This window comes from Nansenia antarctica (genome assembly GCF_963989245.1).
Source record: "Nansenia antarctica genome assembly, chromosome: 2".
NCBI classification, from domain to species: Eukaryota; Metazoa; Chordata; class Actinopteri; order Argentiniformes; family Microstomatidae; genus Nansenia; species Nansenia antarctica.
Genome location: NC_137675.1, coordinates 44,448,582 through 44,468,231, shown reverse-complemented (window position 1 = coordinate 44,468,231; position 19,650 = coordinate 44,448,582). Strand labels below are relative to the sequence as shown.

The 19,650-nt window shown below is 45.8% G+C and overlaps 2 protein-coding genes across 2 annotated transcripts in view; one reads left to right on the top strand and one right to left on the bottom strand.

Moving 5' to 3' along the window:
* Positions 1 to 975: 975 nt before the first annotated feature.
* nudt9 (nudix (nucleoside diphosphate linked moiety X)-type motif 9) lies at positions 976 to 17,303 on the bottom strand (the record flags this gene model as incomplete). The annotated part of the gene is made up of 8 exons (XM_080523029.1): positions 976 to 2,123; positions 3,279 to 3,363; positions 11,493 to 11,639; positions 12,208 to 12,319; positions 13,848 to 13,934; positions 15,146 to 15,235; positions 16,219 to 16,457; positions 17,262 to 17,303. 8 exons carry the CDS (start codon positions 17,301 to 17,303, stop codon positions 1,978 to 1,980), a joined length of 948 nt encoding a protein of 315 aa, XP_080379155.1. The 3' UTR covers positions 976 to 1,977.
* Positions 17,304 to 17,350: 47 nt separating this feature from the next.
* mapk3 (mitogen-activated protein kinase 3) overlaps positions 17,351 to 19,650 on the top strand; it is a 44,836-nt gene continuing 42,536 nt past the window's right edge. Inside the window, exon 1 of the mRNA XM_080524572.1 lies at positions 17,351 to 17,693. Coding sequence (XP_080380698.1) covers positions 17,491 to 17,693 — 203 coding nt within the window. The 5' untranslated portion in view covers positions 17,351 to 17,490. The remainder of the gene's footprint in view (positions 17,694 to 19,650) is intronic.

Below are 19,650 nucleotides of genomic sequence, written 5' to 3'. Positions count from 1 at the left end.
AACAACGAGTAACATGGAACACAGAGTCAGCGAACGGGGAGGGGGGGGGGGTGGTATAGAGTCCGGTGTTGGTGTTGCTGGGAGCCTCGATGGATGTGGCGGCGGCAGAGTGTAGGTGAGACGAGAGAAGGGCAGGGGGAGGTGGGGGCAGGTGGGATGGCCGGGAGTCCAGGGCAAAACGACAGGCGGTGCCGCCGTTGCCGTTGTCGTCAGTATTGCCAGCCTGGGACCGAACCCGCGCGGCCGGCCAGCCTAGCCGTGCCATGCCAGCGACCAAATCGCGCAGCAGTGAGTGAAGGCTGGGAAGGACCGACACTCACCTGCGGAGATGGCAACCCCCGAACCGGGGAGGGAGCGGTGGCTACCTCCCGGGACGAGGGTAGTAGCACAGCACGGCCGGGCCAGCGATGTCTGAGAGCGGCGCGCAGCGGGTCGGTCGGCAACACAGAGCCGGGGGACAGGAACGGTGAGGCGGTGAGTACTGCAGTCCGGTAGTGAAGGCGGTGAGTACTGCAGTCCAGTAGTGAAGGCGGTGAGAGGCAGGAGATGGCGGGGTGGAAGGCAGCGGAGGTCGGCGGGACAGGATACAAAAAGGATAAGACAGGATACAAAAAGACAGGATACAAAAAGAGACAGGACAGGATACAAAAAGACAGGATACAAAAAGACAGGAGACAGGACCGGGAACAGAAGCGGCAGTCCCAACGCGGGTATGTATTGTATTTGTATTGTAATGTATTTATTACTATTATTTGTTTTATTATAATAATCAACCATCATTCATTAGTAGCCTAATGAAAACTCCTGCAGTCCCGATCAATCTCCTCTCCACTTTACCGTGCATGCACGCGCTCCTGTGAGATCATTCAAGTTTCAAGTTTATTTGTCATTATACCAAATACAATTTGGTATACATATAATTACATATAATGTAATCAAAATAAAAAGAATGAACATATTCAGCCATTCCATATAATAACATATAATATAGCAGTTGCAGGGGCTGACAGGCTGACGTTACCGGCGAATTTCACGACAAATAAACAGACTTTATCACTGTGAAGCTCATAATTATGATAACACAATATTGCAATATTTATTACTATTCTTTTTTAATAATGATAATCAACTTTCATTCATTAGTAAAGCTCCCGCAGTCACAATCAATCTCCTCTCCATGTATATCATTTAATTTGTAGTTTGTTTTCAGCTGACTCAAGCTTCATATCAGATTGTGCTAATAATTTCCCCACTTCTCTGCTTCTCTGCGCATAGGAACTTTATATGCATTTTTAGAGGTAGCCTAGTGATCTTGTCATTTTCTCTTCTTGTGTGACATCGCCATCCAGCGATTTTTGTGCGTCAGTACACACTCCCCCATTGTGAAGAGTGGTCGTGTGATTCGACACCTCGTCGCGCTAAAAGTAGGTAAAAAAACGTCGCTGTTCTAGTGTTAATCTAATCGAACACCTTTGGGATGTGGTAGAACAGGAGATTCACAGCTTGAAAGTGCACCTGAAAAATCTGTGAAAGAATTGTGTGATGCAATCATGTCATCATGGACCAGAATCTCAAAGGAACGTTTCCAACATCTTGTGAAATCAATGCCACGAAGAATTGAGGCTGTTGAGAGTAAAGGGAGGCCCTACCCAGTATTAGTAGAGTGTTCCTAATAGTGTTGGGTGAGTGTATATATTCCTTCATATAAATACAAAATGAACGAGTGCAGTACTAGCAATACTTCTTTCTTCATTATTAACCCTAACCCTTCATTTATCTCCAAAACTAATTTCCACAATTATTTCCAATTTAGGGAAATCAAGCAAACAATATTCTCAGTGCCATAAAACAGATTACCTACAATGAGGTAGTCCTTTGCATACATAGTAGTAGTTACTGATGAGGTCTGACACACTGCCAACTTAACCTTGAGTCAACGTAAAGTGTTAATCATCTTCATCTTCCTGTCCAGACGGGTCACCAATGGGCCTGTCTTTCCTTGGCGACCACCTCCAGGAAGTGGGAGTGGCTTGCATAGAGGGAAAGGGCGGAGTCAAGGTCAATCCAGTGGACTTGCCCTGCATCATCACCGGCTTGCAATGGCAGCTCACTCACACTGTTACCTAGGCAACACAGAAAAATCTTCAGTTGTGAGAGAGCCTTATCCAAAGCTGAACATTCTACTATAGACAGCAAGAGCAGGTTGCTGATACAATACACACTTAATCTGCTAGCAATGTTCTTTGTCTTTCCAGACATAGAGTCCAGGGAAAATTGTTGCCCTCTTTCCAGACATAGACATTTTTAAATTTAAAAATAAATAAACAAGCTCAAAGGTCAAACGAGGAAGGGTTTCGCGTTGGTTTCAATTGAGCACTTCCACTGGAAAGATGTTAGTAAATGAATGGCCCAGATTTCCTGCTAGCTTTTAGAAACCCGCTTTCACCGCATGTAAGAAAATCTGGGCCATTCATTTACTAACATCTTTCCAGTGGAAGTGCTCACCTGTTTTAATTAAATGTCATCTTAATATTAGAGGGCCAGTGGCAACTTCAACAATGTTAGCGGATGGCTAGGTTTAGCGTTGCTGACCTGAGACCTGAAGTAGCGTCACCGTAGCCCAAACCAAAGCCTAGGTTCTGGTAGGATAGCGGTTAATTCGTTAGCGCTTTAGTACGTTGCGCACAACGGACGGACCATGTTAAATTGGTGCCGTGACCTGGAACACATTCATTTGATTTGTGTGTTCTCTTATCTTTCCCATATTGATGTATGGGAATATGGCCTCTGTGTCACCTCTGACACGTTCTAATGCTTTGGTCCTCATATCAGCAACCAATCAAACATTTTCAGACTTTTCTTTTGAAACACGGAACTATGTTTCAACGTTGTTGAGAATCACAACACAAACTCACTAGTCAAGCCAAAACACTGCAACGCAATGGATTCGGTGAGTAATCCCCCACTGCTAGCTAGTTAACTAGAACACTACTTTACATTGTTACCTAGTTAACTAGAACACTACTTTACATTGTTAGCACTCACAAAGCAAGCTGTGTTAGTTGACTAGCGATATGTCATTGATTTTCAACACATTGTATTCACATTTTTCGAAAGAAAAGTCTGATCATTACATTGGAACCCGATATGAGGACCAAAGCATTAGAACGTGTCACATATTTATACCCCAGTGAAACAGGAAGTCATGGATTACAGCTTGAAAGATCCTAAACACTCTGATCAACTTAAAGTATAAATACAAGTATTAATTTATAAACCTGTTTCATCATGGAAGTTGACAGCAACAGTTTCCATCCAAGAATTGTCAGTATTTCTTGGGTCATCGACATAGCCCTTATAGACCTGAGAAGCATGAGGGAGTGAGAGAACAAGACAGATAGACTTATTTTGGCTCCATACTCCAAAAACAAAACAGTTCCTAGTATAGATTCTCAGCTTGTATTTTCGGGTATTTGTATACGTATTGTTTTTTCCATTTCACACATTTTTTATAAATAGTCCCCATTTTTTATGGCACCAAAAATATGTGTTTAGTCAGGTGTGTTCTGGCACATCATCTGTGCAGTCTTGATTCTAGGCTTTGCGTTTGCCTTGGGAGTCTGCTATGTGTCTGCTATACGTGTATGTCAACATGAGGACCACAACGGGGCGCCACTGAACGTCAATGAAGCCATTTTGAGGCTGAAAAACGTAAATAATCAATCAAAACCACAGCCAAAACCGCAGGCTTACCAAAACTAACATCTGAACATCATTCAAAGAGAAAGAAAGCACTGGTGAGCTCAGCAATCACATATGGCCTGGTGGGCCATGGAAGACCTCTGCAGTGGATCACTGCTCATCAGAATTAAGAAGAATCCCCAAAGAACTGTCTGACAGATCAGGAACACTCTCCGAGAGGTAGGCATGCATGTGTCAGACTACCATCCACAGAAGATTTAACCAGCAGAATTAGAGAGGCTACGCTGAAAGGTACCAACCCTACTGGGCCTCTACTAGCCAACTGCTAGCCTAGAGGTTAGAGAGGCCGGCTAGCAAACGGAAGGGCGCTGGTTCGATCCCCGCCTCAGGAGGGAGCCAGATGCCAGCTGGTGACTGGAGAGTTGCCGGCATTATATCTAAGGTGCCTACCACTACCGTTGTGCCCTTGAGCAAGGCATTTAACCCCTAATTGCGGACCCTGTGCCTTGAGCAAAAAATACATTTCGTTTTACTGTCCAATAACAAAGGTTGAATCTAATCTAATCTAATCTAAAAACAACAAAAAACAGGATTGCCAGGTTAGTTTGCAAAAACCTTAAAAACCTGCAGAGTTCAGGAAAAAAGTATTGTGGACAGGCAAGTCGAATATGATCATGTACTAGAGTGAATATGATCATGTACTAGAGTGAATATGATCATGTACTAGAGGAATATGATCATGTACTAGAGTGACGAAAAAGCAGCACCTGGTCTTCCAGGTTGGGGGTTGGGCGTGGGGCCAACAACCCCATCCCGTAGAAAACAATCTGTTACAAAAACGTTGACAACAGAACAGACCTCAGCCTTGGAAGAAGAAGGATCCTCAATGAGAGGAAACATGACGCTGTGTGATGAAAGCTGTCAAGTCACAGAAGTCACAGAGCCGAAACCCCTTCTGTCAACCAGAGACATACGAATTGGAACATGGAACGTCAGGACCTTGTATGAGACCGGAAAAACCATATAAGTAGCAGCAGAAATGAAGAGGTACAAACTAGACCTTTTAGGAATTAGTGAGTCACGATGGACACAATCTGGACAACAAAGACTGCAGACAGGAGAGCTGCTACTCTACTCTGGGCACGAAGAAGACAAAGCCCCTCACACTGAGGGGGTTGGCCTTTTGCTATCAACAACAGCAAAGAAAGCACTGATTGGATGGGAGGCACATGGATCAAGAATTATAACAGCCACCTTCAGAACCAAGAAAAGGAAAATCAAGTTGAACGTGATACAATGCTATGCACCAACCAATGACAGCGACGATGGAAAAAAGGATGATTTCTACAACAGACTGCAGAGCATCCTGGATCAACAAAAAGGAAAAGACATCAACATTCTCATGGGGGACTTCAATGCAAAGATTGGCAGAGACAACACAGGCTTCGAAAAAGTGATGGGAAAGCATGGCCTAGGAGAAATTAATGAGAATGGAGAGAGATTTGTGGACACCTGTGCCCTGAACAACCTGGTTATCGGAGGAAGCGTCTTCCCACAAAAGAGGATCCACAAGGCAACCTGGGTATCACCGGATGGAGTGACCGAGAACCAGATAGACCACTTCTGCATAACCAGCAAGTTCAGGAAATCACTACAGGACCTGCCAGTAAGGCGAGGAGCAGACATAGCATCAGACCACCACCTACTAAGCGCTACGCTCAAGTTGAAACTGAAGAAGCACTGGATGGAAACATCAAAGAAACAGAAATTCAATGTCCACCTCTTAAAAGACACAGACAAGAGAAGTGTTCACACTGAAGCTGAAGAACAGATATCAAGCCTTGCAAGATCTAAGCAGTGACGAAGGAGACCAGCAAGACCAATGGGAAAGGATAAGGGAAACCCTCATAACAACATGTAAGGAAGTGATTGGAATAAAGAAGAGAAACCATAAAGAGTGGATATCAGCAGAAACACTACTCAACATAGAAGAAAGGAGACAGAAAAAGACAGAAGTTAACAACAGCCGAACAAGGGCAACCAAGGCAAAAGCCCAAAGAGAGTACACTGAGGCAAACAGAAAGGTAAAAAGAAATGCCAAGAAGGACAAGCGAAACTACATCGACAACCTGGCTAAAGAAGCAGAAGAGGCAGCAGCAAAAGGAAACATGAAGGAACTGTATGACACCACCAAGAAACTGTCCGGAAAGTTCAGCAGACCAGAACGACCAATCAAAAACAAGGAAGGAAAGACCATCACAAGACTGGACCAACAGCAAGAGGGATGGGCAGAGTATTTTGAAGAACTCCTGAATAGACCGACACCACCTAACCCCCCGGACATTCAACCTGCGGAGACTGACATAGTCATCAACTGTGGAAAGCCCAGCAAGCAGGAAATCCAACAGGCCATTGCACAACTAAAGAATAGTAAGGCAGCAGGACCAGACAACATCCCTGCCGAGGCACTGAAGGCAGACATAGACACCTCGGTAGAGATGCTACACCCCCTGTTCGAGAAGACCTGGGAGGAAGAGGAAGGGCCAACAGATTGGAAAGAAGGCTACTTGGTCAAAATACCTAAGAAAGGAGACCTCAGCCAATGCCACAACTACAGAGGAATCATGCTTTTATCAGTGCCAGGAAAAATCTTCAACAGAATCCTCCTCGAACGAATAAAGAAAGCGGTGGATCCGCAGCTAAGAGACCAGCAGGCAGGCTTCCGGTCCAATAGATCATGTGTGGACTAGGGATGGACGGTTTCCAATTATTGAAACCGAAAAAACGTCAGAGAGTAAAACCGCGGTTTTCCGGTTAACCGAAAAATACATTAAAAAATGTAAAAAAAAAAAAAGAAAAAAAAAAAAGAGAGCGCCAATTTCAAATAATTGAGCCCTACTGCTACAATACACTCATGTCGAACACCATTAAAACACCGTAAGCACAGTCGCAACACATTTAGGCTACTTAGTTTCACAAATATAAGTGGAAAGGCAGACTTTTGTAAGCTACACCATACATGAAAACACATGAACACTTAACACACCAGCTCCGCTGATCCAGGGTGCACGCCTGCACGGAAGATCATCTCTTGGAACAGCGTCTTCATTGAATGAACTGCTTTCTCAATATCTTGGTTCTTAGACAAAGTTTCAGCTGCTGCTCAATGTATTTAAATATCTGAATACTGCTCAATAATCACTGAAATATTAGACTTAGAATTATGCAGTGAACATACTTAAAGCTTTTCATAAAAACCACATGCCGCGAGACTGACTCGTCCTGAACTGTCCTAAGTCAATCAACAAAGAATGCCCCATCAAAATAAAAGTGCCCATGGTAGAGCTGTCAAAATATAGCTTTCAAAATAAATGTACTAATACAGATAGAGATAAATACAGAACTACCTTTGCGTCACTAAGTGACCGCGTATCTTCTGAGACATGCGTTCTGTCATCACTTTCAGTAGCGCCTTCACACACAGTGGCGCTGTGCACAAACACTCTTGATCCGTATAGCTCTTGTTTTATTATATTGTGGTTTAGTAAATACTGCACTTGGAGTTACATTCAATGCATGATTTGTGCTATAGAACATAAATAAAGTTTGATTGATTGATTGATATCAAATCAAATCACATTTTATTTCTATAGCGCATTTCTCACAAAAGTGACCCAATGCGCTTTACAGAGAGCAGCGAAAATGATCTTATTAAATGTAAGCGAGTAATTGTAAAAAAACCTTTCCTATCTACCAATAACTGAAGGCAACTATCTTTCCCATAGAGTGATTCGTTACCCTTAAATATAATCCCAATTAGATATTAATCCTCAGTTATTCTTCACAACTGACCAAACCTCTCACTCATTGCGCGGCAGATTCAGACTGTATCATTGTTATTTTCACACACGACAAACATGTGACATGTTCCAGTTTTATTCTTATTCTATTTTATTCTTAAAATTTTTTTTTTTTTTTTTTTTTAAAAATCCGGTTTCAGACGGTTTTGATAAAAAAACGTTTCTATTTTTATAAACCCCGGTTTTCGGTTTAACCGAAAAACCGTCCATCCCTAGTGTGGACCAGATTGCAACCCTCCGAATCATAGTCGAGCAATCATTGGAATGGAACTCTCCACTATACATCAAGTTTGTAGACTACGAGAAGGCATTTGACAGTCTCCACAGAAACACCCTCTGGAAATTGCTTCGACACTACGGCATACCAGAAAAGCTTGTCAACATCATGAGGAACTCCTATGAAGGAATGACCTGCAGAGTCATACACAGCGGGCAGCTCACACAAAGCTTCCAAGTGAAGACCGGAGTAAGGCAAGACGGTATACTGTCCCCCTTCCTCTTCCTCCTGGCCATCGACTGGATATTGAAGACCACAACGGCACAGAGGAGAAACGGGATCCAGTGGACACTCACAACACAACTGGACGACCTAGACTTCGCAGACGACCTTGCCCTACTATCCCACAGTCGACAACAGATGCAGGAGAAGACGAACATCCTGGCAGACACCTCAACACAACTAGGCCTCAACATCCACCAAGCAAAGACCAAAATACTAAAAATCAACACAAACAACGAAGACCCAGTAAACCTGGAGGGAACAGCACTCGAGGAAGTAGAATCCTTCACCTACCTAGGTAGCATCATAGACAAGAAGGGTGGCACGGAGGCAGATGTCAGAGCAAGAATCAGCAAGGCAAGGGCCTCATACATCCAACTAAAGAACATCTGTAGCTCCAAGGTAATCAGTCAGCGGACAAAGATCAGACTCTTCAAATCCAACATCAAGCCAGTACTCCTATACGGATCAGAGACGTGGAGGACAACCAAGATCACAATGACTAGAGTGCAGTCATTCATCAACAGATGCCTGAGGCGGATCCTGAACATCCACTGGCCAGATACCATCAGTAACAACGATCTCTGGCAGAGAACAGGCGAACAACCAGTGGAAGAACAAATCAAGAGAAGAAGGTGGGGATGGATCGGCCACACACTACGCAAACCAAACACCAGCACCACCAGACAGGCCCTTAGATGGAACCCCCAAGGCAAAAGGAAGAGAGGCCGGCCCAAGAACACCTGGCGCAGGGACATCACACAGAGTGGACTGACATGGAAACAGCTGGAAAGCAAAGCACAGGACAGAGGACCCTGGCGAACTATTGTCGACGGCCTATACTCCTCCAAAAGGAGCGATAGGCGTAAGTAAGTAAGTACTAGAGTGAATATGATCATGTACTAGAGTGAATATGATCATGTAGTAGAGTGAATATGATCATGTACTAGAGGAATATGATCATGTACTAGAGGAATATGATCATGTACTAGAGGAATATGATCATGTACTAGAGTGAATATGATCATGTACTAGAGTGAATATGATCATGTACTAGAGGAATATGATCATGTACTAGAGGAATATGATCATGTACTAGAGTGAATATGATCATGTACTAGAGTGAATATGATAATGTACTAGAGTGAATATGATCATGTACTAGAGTGAATATGATCATGTACTAGAGTGAATAATGATCATGTACTAGAGTGAATATGATCATGTACTAGAGTGAATATGGTCATGTACTAGAGTGAATATGATCATGTACTAGAGTGAATATGGTCATGTACTAGAGTGAATATAATCATGTACTAGAGTGATTGCAAGAGGAAAGCTTGAAGAGAAAAGGAATTGCCCAAGACCCACTGCATTCCATCAACTGTGAATCATGGTGGAGGTGATGGTTTGGGCATGTATAGCTGCCACTAGAACTGGTTAACTTGTCTCAATTGATGATGTAAGCGCTGACGGTAACAGCAGAATCTATTCTGAAGTGTACAGAAACATCTTGTCTGTTGGAGTACAAGTACATTTCTCCAAGCTCATTGGACGATGCTTCATCATACAGGAAGACAAGGAGCCCAAACATCCTGCCATAGCAACTAGGGAGTTTTCAGGGCCAAACGGGGGAGTTCTTGACTGGCCAAGACAATATTCAGATTTAAATCCAATTGAAAATGCATTTTAATTTCCTGAAGATAAGATTTTAGGCAAACATACATAAAAACAAACAATACCTGAAGATACCCACTAACTGGTAGGGTCAATGGGTCATAGTCTTCAGGCAGTTTTTTGCATGCAAAGTATATGCGACCAAATACTAAATACTAAAAATCAACACAAACAACGAAGACCCAGTAAACCTGGAGGGAACAGCACTCGAGGAAGTAGAATCCTTCACCTACCTAGGTAGCATCATAGACAAGAAGGGTGGCACGGAGGCAGATGTCAGAGCAAGAATCAGCAAGGCAAGGGCCTCATACATCCAACTAAAGAACATCTGTAGCTCCAAGGTAATCAGTCAGCGGACAAAGATCAGACTCTTCAAATCCAACATCAAGCCAGTACTCCTATACGGATCAGAGACGTGGAGGACAACCAAGATCACAATGACTAGAGTGCAGTCATTCATCAACAGATGCCTGAGGCGGATCCTGAACATCCACTGGCCAGATACCATCAGTAACAACGATCTCTGGCAGAGAACAGGCGAACAACCAGTGGAAGAACAAATCAAGAGAAGAAGGTGGGGATGGATCGGCCACACACTACGCAAACCAAACACCAGCACCACCAGACAGGCCCTTAGATGGAACCCCCAAGGCAAAAGGAAGAGAGGCCGGCCCAAGAACACCTGGCGCAGGGACATCACACAGAGTGGACTGACATGGACATGAATATGGTCATGTACTAGAGTGAATATAATCATGTACTAGAGTGAATATGGTCATGTACTAGAGTGAATATGATCATGTACTAGAGTGATTGCAAGAGGAAAGCTTGAAGAGAAAAGGAATTGCCCAAGACCCACTGCATTCCATCAACTGTGAATCATGGTGGAGGTGATGGTTTGGGCATGTATAGCTGCCACTAGAACTGGTTAACTTGTCTCAATTGATGATGTAAGCGCTGACGGTAACAGCAGAATCTATTCTGAAGTGTACAGAAACATCTTGTCTGTTGGAGTACAAGTACATTTCTCCAAGCTCATTGGACGATGCTTCATCATACAGGAAGACAAGGAGCCCAAACATCCTGCCATAGCAACTAGGGAGTTTTCAGGGCCAAACGGGGGAGTTCTTGACTGGCCAAGACAATATTCAGATTTAAATCCAATTGAAAATGCATTTTAATTTCCTGAAGATAAGATTTTAGGCAAACATACATAAAAACAAACAATACCTGAAGATACCCACTAACTGGTAGGGTCAATGGGTCATAGTCTTCAGGCAGTTTTTTGCATGCAAAGTATATGCGACCAAATACTAAATATGAATCTGTTCAAATACTTTTGGTGCCATGAAAATAGGGGGACTATGTATAAAAAGTGCTGCGGGGAAACCCAATATGTAAAAAAATCTGGGTTGCCACACCTTCTGAAACATCAAATTTAAGCACCTTTCAAGCACCTTTCAAGGGCTTTCAAGACTCAATTCCCTCAAATTCAAGGACCCAACACGGCACAGTTTGAGACAGAACTAGTTGACTAAGTAAAACATTTTTTAATATATATTATCTTTTTAGAGAGAGAAAGAGAGAGGGGAATTCAAGCACTTTCAATGACCCATGTCTATTTTCAAAAACTTTGAAGACCTTGATTTCTTTTTCTCAAATTCACAAACTTTCAAGGATTTCAAGGACCCGTGGGAACCCTGAAGAATGAAGTGAATGAAATGAACCAGGATGAGTCTGAGGAGGAGTCGGACCTGCAGGGCTGGGGAGGAGAAAAGCTCGGTGATGCGCTGGTGGATCGTGTCTCTCTCCTGAGGCGGGGCGGCCAGACTGTTCAGAGCCTCCTCAGAGAACTCACGCTGCAGGGTGAGAGACACCAGCTCCCCCGGGTCTACCATACCCTGCCAGGACACACACACACACACACACACACACACACACACACATATTCATACACACATACGCACACACACACACACACGCACACACATTCATACACACACACACACACACACACACGCACACACATTCATACACACACACACACACACACACACAAACACATTCATACACACACACACGCACGCACACATATTCATACACACACACACATACGCACACACACACGCGCACACACATACACACACACACACACATTCATACACACACATAAACACACACATTCATACACACATACGCACACACACACGCACACACAAGCGCTTTGAGTTGCATTTCATGTACGAAAGGCGCTATATAAATAAAGCTTTACTTACTTACATACGCACACACACACATGCACACGCACGCGCACGCGCACACGCACACGCACACACACACATTCATACACACACATACGCACACACACGCAGTTCTAAAAGACAGCAAATACTCAGAAAGACAGTGGTCACAGAACACAGCCAAGAGAAAGGGAGAAGAAAGGGAAGGCGTTAAAGAAGTCTCACTGACCCCTGGGATGGCCCACTCCCCACAGTCTCTCCTCTTGATGGACACAAACTGCAGAACGGGCCGCTTGGACACTGGATGGGACACTTGCTTCCCAGCAGGGTCCCTCTTCCACCTGGAGCGCAGTGAAACACACTGTTAGGCCAGGCAGCAGGGTGAGGAGCAGCTTCAGGAGAGTTGGAATGGCCTCTAATTCAGTCCATGAAGTGCAATTTGGATGAAAACAACTTCCAGGATGCAGAATTATCATCAACCCATCTAAAGTATCCAACATAAGAGTGTATTTTACAGCCACCTCCAATTGAGTGTTCTTTTTGAGAGAACGTCACTGGCCTTCCCTTCTCCACATCAGCTCTCTTCACTTCCTCTTCTTCAGCGTGCTTTTAATTTACGTACAAACCAGGTTTAATGAATGACCAGATCAGAATATGAAGTTCTTTTGAACTAGGGCTGTCCCAAACGACTATTTTCCTAACGATTAATCTAGCGATTATTTTTCCGATTAGTCGGTTAGTCTAACGACTAATTTGTCGATTAGCCTAACGATATTTTTTTTTACTGTTCGATAAAAAAATATTTTAAAAAATCTTATCATGTGTAGGCCCCTTCATTTCCACCTCACTGCTATGTTTAGCCAACTTGAATGCCAACATGGCCATTTAGAAGTCTGTCCATCACCACAACACATAGCTAGCTAGTAGCTACATAGCTAGCTAACGTTACTCTCGCTGCTATGTTATGATTAGCTAAATTGATGCTAACGTAGCATGCGAGCTACGAGCTAGATAACGTACAGTAGGTGCGAGCACCACAATGACAATAGGCTACCGTAGCTAGCCAGCTACATAGCTAACGTTACTAACACCAGAAGACAAGACATACAAACTGTGGTGAGCTACATTGCTTGTGTAACATTAGCTAGTAGCTATCCATTTTTCACTCATACACGGCCGGAAAAGTGAACAGAAATACAACGCTGACTTACGGTGCTATCTTGCGGCTGTCTTCACAAAGAGCTCCAGGATGCTTTCGCTTGAGGTGCTCGTTCATTGCAGACGTACTGCTGTGATAGGCCATTTCATTTCTGCACAATTTACAGACCACCAAATTGTTTTCTTTTTTTGTAAAGTACTCCAACACCTTAGCTGCTCTGCCTCCTCCATGTTTGCACTGGTCGCAGCCATGTTGTTTATTTACGACGCACCGACGCACATTACGCAAGTCGACGTATTGACGTAGTCGATTACGTCGACGACGTCGACGAATCGTCCCAGCCCTATTTTGAACCCCATCTCCATTTGGAGTCTCATCAGGCTTTGAGGACGAGGCTCGGAATCATCAACATTATTTTCCGATCATATGATATGACGCCAGCAACCCTCCAGTCACCAGCTCACATGCAGCTCCCTCCTGAGGCCGGGGGATCGAACCAGCGACTGTTAGCAGGCCTCTCCAACCTCTAGGCTACCTGCTGCCCCCGACGCATGTAATGGAAGGAGGTTTGACATGGAATATAAACCAATGAAAATGAGGTGTGCGAGATTAAGGCTACGGTTGATCTGGCTGAGGGGACTGTGTCGATAAGGGTTACATCATTGGAAAGGTGGCTCAGGGCACACGGTAAAGATAAAGTGGAGCGTTACCTGGTAACAACAGGATCTGCTGCGTGATTGGGTCCCCAGCGTCCCAGCAGCCCTCTCCCAGTTAAACCAGTGCGTCCGTGTGGGTTTCTAGAGGGGGCGCAAGAGTGTTTTCAGCTCATAAACACATGAATCATCCATCTGTTACTTCACTTTGAAATGAGGTCTCCATCACTCATCCACTCCTTTGTCTGTTTGTTGTGTCATGGTCATCAGTAACCGAGTTAGTGAGGTCACAGTGTTGGATGAGGGGTCAGAGTGTTGGATGAGAAATCAATGAAAGGTCAGAGTGTTGGATGAGGGGTCAGAGTGTTGGATGAGGGGTCAGAGTGTTGGATGAGGGATCAGAGTGTTGGATGAGGGGTCAGAGTGTTGGATGAGGGGTCACAGTGTTGGATGAGGGGTCAGAGTGTTGGATGAGAGGTCACAGTGTTGGATGAGGGGTCAGAGTGTTGGATGAGGGGTCAGAGTGTTGGATGAGAGGTCAGAGTGTAGGATGAGAGGTCAGAGTGTTGGATGAGAGGTCAGAGTGTTGGATGAGGGGTCAGAGTGTTGGATGAGGGGTCAGAGTGTTGGATGAGGGATCAGAGTGTTGGATGAGGGGTCAGAGTGTTGGATGAGGGATCAGAGTGTTGGATGAGGGGTCAGAGTGTTGGATGAGGGGTCACAGTGTTGGATGAGGGGTCAGAGTGTTGGATGAGGGGTCACAGTGTTGGATGAGAGGTCACAGTGTTGGATGAGAGGTCACAGTGTTGGATGAGAGGTCAGAGTGTTGGATGAGAGGTCAGAGTGTTGGATGAGGGGTCACAGTGTTGGATGAGGGGTCAGAGTGTTGGATGAGGGGTCACAGTGTTGGATGAGAGGTCACAGTGTTGGATGAGAGGTCACAGTGTTGGATGAGAGGTCAGAGTGTTGGATGAGAGGTCAGAGTGTTGGATGAGGGGTCAGAGTGTTGGATGAGAGGTCAGAGTGTAGGATGAGAGGTCAGAGTGTTGGATGAGAGGTCAGAGTGTAGGATGAGAGGTCAGAGTGTTGGATGAGAGGTCAGAGTGTTGGATGAGAGGTCAGAGTGTTGGATGAGAGGTCAGAGTGTAGGATGAGAGGTCAGAGTGTTGGATGAGAGGTCAGAGTGTAGGATGAGAGGTCAGAGTGTAGGATGAGAGGTCACAGTGTTGGATGAGGGGTCAGAGTGTTGGATGAGAGGTCAGAGTGTTGGATGAGGGGTCAGAGTGTTGGATGAGAGGTCACAGTGTTGGATGAGAGGTCAGAGTATAGGATCAGCTTGTTGGATGGAGGCTCACAGTGGCTTGCCCTGCTCCACCCGGTAGTCTCCACCATGGCTCCTCCGGTCCACAGCCCCGTCCAGAGAGTTGAACAGCGGGGAGAAAGACCTGTGGAATAAGAAAACAACGAAGCCGTCTTCGACACCTACTCAATCAATCAATCAATCAAATTGTATTGATATAGCACAGTTAAAATAAGGCACATGCAGTATGGTAAAGTGTGAAGTCTTATACACATACAAATACAGAGCAAAGAAATATGTTTGGACTGAGAATAGTGGACTAATAGTTGACACTATCACGTGATCATGGTGGACTGAGACACTGATGCAACAACACACAATTCATTCAAATGGAGACAGAACAAGACACAATGTTTCTGAGGGGGAAATATCCACACTTTCTGCTGCCTCAGATCATCTGGTAGGCTGTTCTAGTGGTACCAGAGGACCAGAGGGTTCTATTAGGTGTGACAGACCAGTACCAGAGGACCAGAGGCTTCTATTAGGTGTGACAGACCAGTACCAGAGGACCAGAGGGTTCTATTAGGTGAGACAGACCAGTACCAGAGGACCAGAGGGTTCTATTAGGTGAGACAGACCAGTACTAGAGGACCAGAGGGTTCTATTAGGTGAGACAGACCAGTACCAGAGGACCAGATGGTTCTATTAGGTGTGACAGACCAGTACCAGAGGACCAGAGGCTTCTATTAGGTGTGACAGACCAGTACTAGAGGGTTCTATTAGGTGTGACAGACCAGTACTAGAGGACCAGAGGGTTCTATTAGGTGTGACAGACCAGTACCAGAGGGTTCTATTAGCTGTGACAGACCAGTACCAGAGGACCAGAGGTTAGAACATCAGTTCTAAAACCAACAGGTAACAAATGTGAAGATTTTAAACCTGGGGTAATGACGTAGCCAACTCGTAGGACAGCGTGGGCAGTCAATATCTTGAAAGCTGAAAACTGTCAGCAGATTGATATCTAAATAGTTGAAAATAACTCCTCAGAATGAGAATCAATGAGTAAATCAATGGAACAGAAAATAGACCCAGATCTCTTGATTTGTAGCACTTTGTCCCTTCGCTCACCCGATGTCAGGATCTGCCCAGGCGGGCCCGTTGAGCACCGCGGGGGCTGTGTAGCTCACTGGGGTGTACAGGGGCCAGTCACTCTTCCAGTCCACCTTGTCATCCGGTACTGAGAAGCGCAGCACCTCTGAGCCTGAGTACTGCAGGCATCTAGACTTGCTGTGAGGGGCTGAAGAGGTCATGGTGGAGGCACCAGACACACACAGACCACAGCTACTACTGACGCTTCTGAAGGCAAACTGGGCAGGAGAGGAGCACAAGAGAGGAGGCCTGAGAGAGAGAGAGAGAGAGAGAGAGAGAGAGAGAGAGAGAGAGAGAGAGAGAGAGAGAGAGAGAGAGAGAGAGAGAGAGAGAGAGAGAGACTATTTATCAAATAGTTGAGATTTAAGTGTATGGTGTCAAATGAATTAAATCAAATGACAAGTGTTTGTTAAGTTAGAACATACACAACTATAGTGAATAAGCCTTTAATGACAAACAGATCCTAAGAGATGTTGACTTAAGGAGAACCGCCTATAAATGCTAACTACATACCTGATTCCTTGGGAGCAAACAGTGTATGGGAATCCTAGGATTGTAATTGCGATACGAATCGTCCCAACCCAGTTACGCCCTACTCGTACCATTCCTGTCCCAAACAGCTTGCAACATGCAGATGGTAGTAACCAGGAAGTACGCGCTAAGGTGCAGTTTTTCTCTCCAGTGACGTCACATATGCGCCGAGATCAAATGTTTTGTCCAACACAAAAAATACGTTTTAGCTGGGATTTTTTTTTTATGTCCTTTGGTTTCCGTGAAATTGGAATCAAATAATCTCTGTAAAGGCTTTTGCAATCTGTTGTGCTCTTTTTTAAGAGATATTTAAAAACAGACACAGTCATCAAATGATAAAGACATACGGAACATAATCGTTGCTACATTTAACATGTCATAGCAAGTCAGGATTATTTCCTACCTTGACACTTGTTGGGTATAATAATTCATAAACAGCAGATCGTCTCTGTGTTGTCGGTCTGGCCGTGCACGCGCACACACGCCCCAACTTGAGCTAGATCCGCGGCCGCGCGCTCTCGCACGGAATCCATTTCCACACTGAAGGAAGGAGAAGGGGGCCGCGCTCGACTCTGCTTCATCCGTCAGCGAGACCCAAACTGTGCAAAGAAACCTCTTTAGCTGACCTCCCAGTCCACCTGACATCCATCTGAGGTTTGCGCCAGGCCCCTTTCCCCCAGATCTTAACCGAGGTTAGTCCGTGTAGACCCAGACTGAAGCATGGCGGACTCTAGCAGCAGCAGCAGCAGTAGCAGCGGGGCAGCAGCAGCCCTGGCAGGCTCGACTAGCGGCCCTAACCCTAACCCTGCTACTGGGGCCTCGGGGCCCAAGATGCCAGAGACCGTGAAGGGACAGATCTTTGACGTCGGCCCTCGCTACACCAACCTCACTTACATCGGAGAGGGGGCCTACGGGATGGTCTGGTAAGAGAAGCCGTGATGTTGATCAACCTGAAACAACCAACCAGCCAGCCAGCCAGCCAGCCAGCCAGCTAGCTAGCTAGCAGACATGAAGCTCGGACCAAACCAAGGTGTTGGCTAGCTGTCTTAGCTCGCTCGGCTAACCCGCTCTCTGGTTCAGACAGTCATGACAAACGTTATGTAAAACCGCGCAAGATTCTGATCTCCATCTACGTGATCCATTTGGCTACTGAGATTTGAACACTTAGATGAGCTAGCTGCACTTTAGACAGACAGCGAGCCTTTGGCATTACCCGAAAAACGAGCCAGATGGACGTTATCACTTGTTCATTCATCTGTTGCGATTACAATTGATAACATGTTGGAACATCGGTTGGTTTTATATGAGGTGTTTCTCTCAGGTCAGACTCTGAATATTATGGAGTTTGCGCAAGAAACTGGTGATGGTGTTGTTGGCGAGAGCTAGTTTGCAAACTTAACTAGCTAGTAGTGGGATGCCTGACTACAACCTGACACAATCCAAACACAACCTGGCTTTGGGACTGGCTAAGCTCTGACAATTGCAATGTGTTAGCTACTACAGTAGTGGTAGTGGTTTTAGGTGTGGTGGTGAGAAATACGTTTTTTCAATCCAGGAAATGGGAGTGCTTGCGCAGGTCTTTGCATTCTGGATCTTTGAGCGCAGTCTGACGAACAAGTCGATACACTCTGGCTCCTCCACCCTCCTCTGTCTTATCCTCTCTTATGACCACCCTGCCTCCTCCATCCTCCTCTGTTATGACCACCCTGCCTCCTCCATCCTCCTCTGTTATGACCACTCTGCCTCCTCTGTTAGGACCACCCTGCCTCCTCCACCCTCCTCTGTCTTATCCTCTGTTATGACCATCCTGCCTCCTCCATCCTCCTCTGTTATGACCACCCTGCCTCCTCCACCCTCCTCTGTTAGGACCACCCTGCCTCCTCCACCCTCCTCTGTCTTATCCTCTGTTATGACCACCTGCTCCTCCATCCTCCTCTGTTATGACCACCCTGCCTCCTCCATCCTCCTCTGTTATGACCACCCTGCCTCCTCCACCCTCCTCTGTTATGACCACCCTGCCTCCTCCACCCTCCTCTGTCTTATCCTCTGTTATGACCACCTGCTCCTCCATCCTCCTCTGTTATGACCACCCTGCCTCCTCCACCCTCTGTTATGACCACCCTGCCTCCTCCACCCTCCTCTGTCTTATCCTCTGTTATGACCACCTGCTCCTCCATCCTCCTCTGTTATGACCACCCTGCCTCCTCCATCCTCCTCTGTCTTATCCTCTGTTATGACCACCTGCTCCTCCACCCTCCTCTGTTATGACCACCCTGCCTCCTCCACCCTCCTCTGTCTTATCCTCTGTTATGACCACCCTGCCTCCTCCATCCTCCTCTGTTAGGACCACCCTGCCTCCTCCTCCACCCTCCTCTGTCTTATCCTCTGTTATGACCACCCTGCCTCCTCCATCCTCCTCTGTTGACCACCCTGCCTCCTCCATCCTCCTCTGTTATGACCACCCTGCCTCCTCCACCCTCCTCTGTCTTATCCTCTTATGACCACCCTGCCTCCTCCATCCTCCTCTGTTATGACCACCCTGCCTCCTCCATCCTCCTCTGTTATGACCACCCTGCCTCCTCCACCCTCCTCTGTCTTATCCTCTGTTATGACCACCCTGCCTCCTCCATCCTCCTCTGTTATGACCACCCTGCCTCCTCCATCCTTCTCTGTTATGACCACCCTGCCTCCTCCATCCTCCTCTGTTATGACCACCCTGCCTCCTCCACCCTCCTCTGTCTTATCCTCTGTTATGACCACCCTGCCTCCTCCATCCTCCTCTGTTATGACCACCCTGCCTCCTCCACCCTCCTCTGTTAGGACCACCCTGCCTCCTCCATCCTCATCTGTTATGACCACCCTGCCTCCTCCACCCTCCTC